Source organism: Sesamum indicum, linkage group LG11 (assembly GCF_026168435.1).
Source record: "Sesamum indicum cultivar Baizhima isolate 11 linkage group LG11, ASM2616843v1, whole genome shotgun sequence".
In the NCBI taxonomy this organism is placed as follows: domain Eukaryota; kingdom Viridiplantae; phylum Streptophyta; class Magnoliopsida; order Lamiales; family Pedaliaceae; genus Sesamum; species Sesamum indicum.
Window position 1 is genome coordinate 2,253,318 of NC_142667.1, and position 4,950 is coordinate 2,258,267.

The 4,950-nt window shown below is 36.8% G+C and overlaps 1 protein-coding gene across 1 annotated transcript; it reads left to right on the forward strand.

The window, feature by feature from the left end:
• Window positions 1–671: 671 nt before the first annotated feature.
• Window positions 672–2,132, forward strand: LOC105173270 (uncharacterized). The gene has a single exon (XM_011094959.1). It carries the CDS (start codon window positions 672–674, stop codon window positions 2,130–2,132), a length of 1,461 nt encoding a protein of 486 aa, XP_011093261.1.
• The last annotated feature ends 2,818 nt before the right edge of the window (window positions 2,133–4,950 follow it).

A 4,950-nucleotide genomic window follows, 5' to 3' on the forward strand; every position in this document is an offset into this window, starting at 1 on the left:
AAGGAAATAAATTCGCTATTCTGAAAAGGGAAAACATGGTCCCCATGAAGATGACTGTTCTTGTTGTTTTCTGTGTGTGTGTCTTTTTTTTTTTTATTTATATTGCTATTTTGTAAAGTGAAACGTGGTCCCCCATGAAATTGCTATCATAATAATGTAATGTTAGTGTTGGTATGGTGTGTTGTTAATTGCTATGCTGCTTAGGTTTTTTTTTTGTTATGCTCTTTTACAGACCCTGAAACAGAATTCATAACTGTAGCTGTGTTCTATGGGGGTGAACTTAGAAACATGCCTGTTGCAGCTTGCATTGGTGGGAAATTACAAAAATTTGATTATGTCAATGCGATACATATGAATAGGCAAAATCTTGAACTGTTTGCTAAAAAATGTGGGGTTTCTGGGGAAGGAATCAGGTTTTACATAATAAAAAATGATGGCTTTAAAATATTATTCAGTGATGAAGATATACTAGAACTAGCTTTAGATCACATGCAATCTAGGAAATTTACAGTATATATTGAACATAGGTTGTTGTTGAAACTGGTCCAGTGAGGGGGGAAAAGGACAAAACAAAGGCAAAGAGGAAGGTGATGGAGAAGGTAATGGGGAAGACTAAAGTAGTGGAGGATGATGACATAGTGTTTTTGGGAGAAGTATGAGGACGAAATGACATGAATGTTGAAACAGGGGGTGTGGAGGATGATGAAATTAACAATGAAACTGAGGCAGGGGGTGTGGGTATATTTGAAGAAAATGTGGAGTTTTTAGACAGTGAAAATGATATAGGTATTGCCAGTGGGTCAAATAATGTTGAGGAAGACAACTCTGAAAATGAATCAATTGATATGGTGGCTAGTGAGAATGATCTCGATGAACATACACAGTCAGATGATGAGGAGAATGGGCCTAATTTTGTTGTATACAATCCAAATCAAATGTATGATCCTGCACTTGAGTTGAGAATGATTTTTAGTTCTAAGAAAGAGTTCAAAAAAGCAATGCAATCACATGCAATAAAAAATAAGAGAAATGTCAAATTCACTAAGAATGATTCCTTCAGGGTCTATGCTGTGTGTTCTAGGGAGGGATGTGAGTGGAAAATACATGCGACAAAGTTGAAAAATGAACATACTTTCCAAGTTAATCTGTACAAGGATGAGCACACATGCCCACAAGTATTCAAAGTAAAAAATGTGAAAACTAGTTGGCTAAGTGAAAGATATCTTCAGGAGTTCAAGTCTGATCCAAAAAGATGTGTAACAGGGTGGAGGGTAGACATCATGAATGAGCTTAGATGTCATGTGTCTAGAGATCAAGCATACAGAGCCAAGAGAGAAGCTTTAACGAAACTAGAAGGAAGCCCAGAGTATCAATTCACTAAATTGTGGGATTATGCAGAGGAGCTTAGGAAAACTAACCTTGGTTCAACTGTCGTATTGGGGATTAATGATGAAAATGGGCAGAACAGATTTGAAAAATTCTATGTTTGTTTCAGTGCTTTGAAGCAGGGGTTTTTGGGAGGTTGTAGGCCTGTTATATGTGTAGATGGTTGTCATTTGAAGGGACCTCATAAGGGAATATTGCTAACTACTGTGGGGGTGGACCCTAATAATAACTTGTACCCCATTGCATATCTTGTGATCCAGAGGGAGTCTACAAACACATGGGAATGGTTCTTAACGGTGCTGAAACATGATGTGTGTATTCAGAGGGACAGTGAATACACTTTTATGTCAAACAAACAGAAAGGACTCATACAGGCTTTTCAAAGTGTCTTTCCTAATACTGCACATAGGTTTTGTGTAAGACATTTACACAATAATTTCAAGAATGTGGGTTTTAGAGCTCTTGCATATAAAAATGCAATGTGGAAGGCAGTAAGAGCAAGCACGGTGAGGGATTTTAAACTAAGAATGGAAGAGATTAAGAAGTTAGATGAGAAAGCTTTTGATTGGTTGAAGGAGAAGCCCCCAAGTGAGTGGAGTAAGTCACATTTTACCGAATTGCCAAAATGTGATATGTTGCTTAATAATTATTGTGAAAGCTTCAATCCAAACATATTGGATGCAAGAGATAAGTCTATTCTTACAATGCTAGAATGGATAAGGGAATATCTAATGCAAAAATTGTAAGAAAATAGGGAAAAAGTATCCAAGAAGTGCAAAGGAACTCTGTTCCCCAAAACTAAAAAGTTGCTGCAGAAATATATTGATAAAATTGGTGACTGCATCCGTATTAAGGCCAATGAAAAACACTATCAAATTTCATGTTATGATGGGAGTCAATTCTCAGTGGATTTGGAGAGAAGAACATGAACATGTAGATTGTGTCAGTTGTCAGGAATTCCTTGCAAGCATGCATGCAGTGCAATTTTTAATCAAAATTTGCAGCCTGAAGAGATGGTTCACCCTTACTACAATGTGGATACATACAAGCCAGTGTATGAACCTGCTATACTACCAATCAGTGGTGAAATGATGTGGTTTGAGACAGGCTTCATTCTTACGTTGCCTCCAAACTTTGCAAGGGGTCCTGAAAGACCTGCTGGAGCAAGAAATAGAGAGCCTGATGAAGGTAAAGAAAAATATGGAAAGAAAAAGCAGAAGAAACAGATTAAACTCAGAAGGCAACATGTCAAACACCACTGCAAGATATGTGGTGAGGAGGGACATAATACAAAGGGTTGTGCCTTATATAATGACATGCACGAACCTGGGCTTAATGAGACTGTAATGAATACATTGTTTTCAAAGGTACCTCAATATTCATACTACATTTCTATACATAATTTGTTGTATATATATAAACTAATGCACTCTTTTGTATATTAATTTTCATTTTCAGGCAGGTGCATCATCCACAAGCACTACAAGAAGAGGAAACATTTTGTGTATGAAGATCCAAATAAGGTAAGTATGCTAACTTTTTATGGATATTTAATCCTATTGTACAAATTGGTTGATAATGTGTTCAATGTTATTCAATTAGGTGACTATGCCTGCTACAGATAATGGAGTAAATGATCAACTATCAATTTTACCTCCAATTCTGGAAGAACATGAGCCAATGCAGCATGATATGGACCCAGAAATACTTACTGAACCTGGCCCTACACCCACTCTACCATGTTTTCAAGAGCCTACGATGTATGAACAATTGCAGATGGCCAACACAAACATGTCCTTCCAACCCCAAGTGACATTGTAACCGAGACTCAACATCAGGGCACCTCCTCCAATGACTGGTACCAGTTTCATGCCAAGCAGGCCAGCAGTTCCTATTTCCAAAACAATAGTGAAGGAGCATGGGAGAAAGTGGGTTGACATATCTGAATGGCCTTCCCAAAGTTTTGAGGATCATAGGCAAAAGTAGTTTGTTTTACACTTGTAGTGGATTACTTTTTGTGCACTTGCTTTTGTGGATCAATTTTTGTGTTGTGGTGGTAGGAATGGAGTCAAATGATGAGTTTTTGTGGATAGTTTGTGGTGGTAAGAATGGAGTCAGATTATTAGTTTTTGTGGATAGTGTTTTTTGGTTGTACAAGTGAAGTGAAATGTCATGAAGTCAAACAAATTACAATGTAAGAATTTTTGGTAGAAACTATAATTTGCAGAAATTATGAGTATTGTTTTTTGTTTGCTTTGTTTGCATTGTGCAAGTGAAGTGAAATGTCATGAAATCAAACAATCTTTAGTGAAGTGAAATGTCATGAGATTTTTGTTTGCAAAAATTTTGCTAGAAAGTATGAGTTCACAGTCCAGGTACTTGCAGAAATTATGAGTTCACAGTCCAAATTCACTTAAATTCTGTTTGCAGGATTTTCATTACATGTAACCAAATGGTTAGAATTGAATTTGTAATACAATTAATAAAACATGAGACTAAATACAATACATTGAAACAGGGGAAAATTGCATTACACAACCAAATAATTACATATGGATTTTGTGATACAAGTACTTTAAAAATACCAAATACAATACATTCAAACACTTGCTAAAGATAGTACAATATGAACTAAGCCTAACCATCTTCTTCATCTTCTACACCCTACATTTTTCTTATTGCTTCTTCGAACACAATCCAGCACTCACCCAAATGCACATTATGCAAACAACCAACAAAACAATTGTCAGTCTCCAAAGTCTTCCATGCCTGAAATTTAGTTTCAGAATTTCAGCTTCCAAATCATTCTTCTTGCACAATAAACCCGGGATAATTGCACGCGCCCTTCTACACATTGGAGGGTCCTCCCAATCAAAAAAACCACACCCACCCATCTACAATCAGTTAAGAAAATAAGAAAAATTAACAATATAATGAGGAAAAAATTCAGCAAAGTGGAGATGAGCAAAAAAGAAAAACAAACTTACATTGTAATTTTTACATGAATGGAATCTCCTTCCAGGATTGATCTCAGTCCATGAGATCCGAAGCACTGCCCTCTTTCCACAATAGCATTCGACGATAGATGAAACACTGCTCATCTTCAATTCCTTGCTCAGTTTCTCCTTAAATCGTGACTTAGGAGCGAATTTTTTCTTGTGTGGCAAAGATTGGGAGCGAACTAGGGTTCTTGCATAGCAAAGATTGGGGGTACGCTGCCAATATTTTTTTGCAGAAGAAAACTTGTGATTTTAATCTATGGGCAAGCTGACATGGCCTTTTTTCCACGTCAGCTTTGCCACATCATGTTGCCCCTTTTTTTTTTTAACACCTAAGCCAATTAACCGGACACGTGAGCTTCCCCCAACTTTCAGACGTTCACGTGCCTCCCTTGTGCACAATTCCGGTCAATTTAGGGTAATTTGTCCTAAAATTGCCAAAACTTTTTAATTATTTTTCTACTATTCTATTTTGAAAGAGACCTTGACTGAAAACGCCACCGTCCCCAAGAAACTGGACTAAAATTGCAATTTTCTCTCTTTTTTTTTTTTTATCATGGATCAT

What these genes read in the sequence shown, in the direction of transcription:
- LOC105173270 (XM_011094959.1), top strand. Translation starts at nt 672, where the DNA reads ATGAATGTTGAAACAGGGGGTGTGGAGGATGATGAAATTAACAATGAA.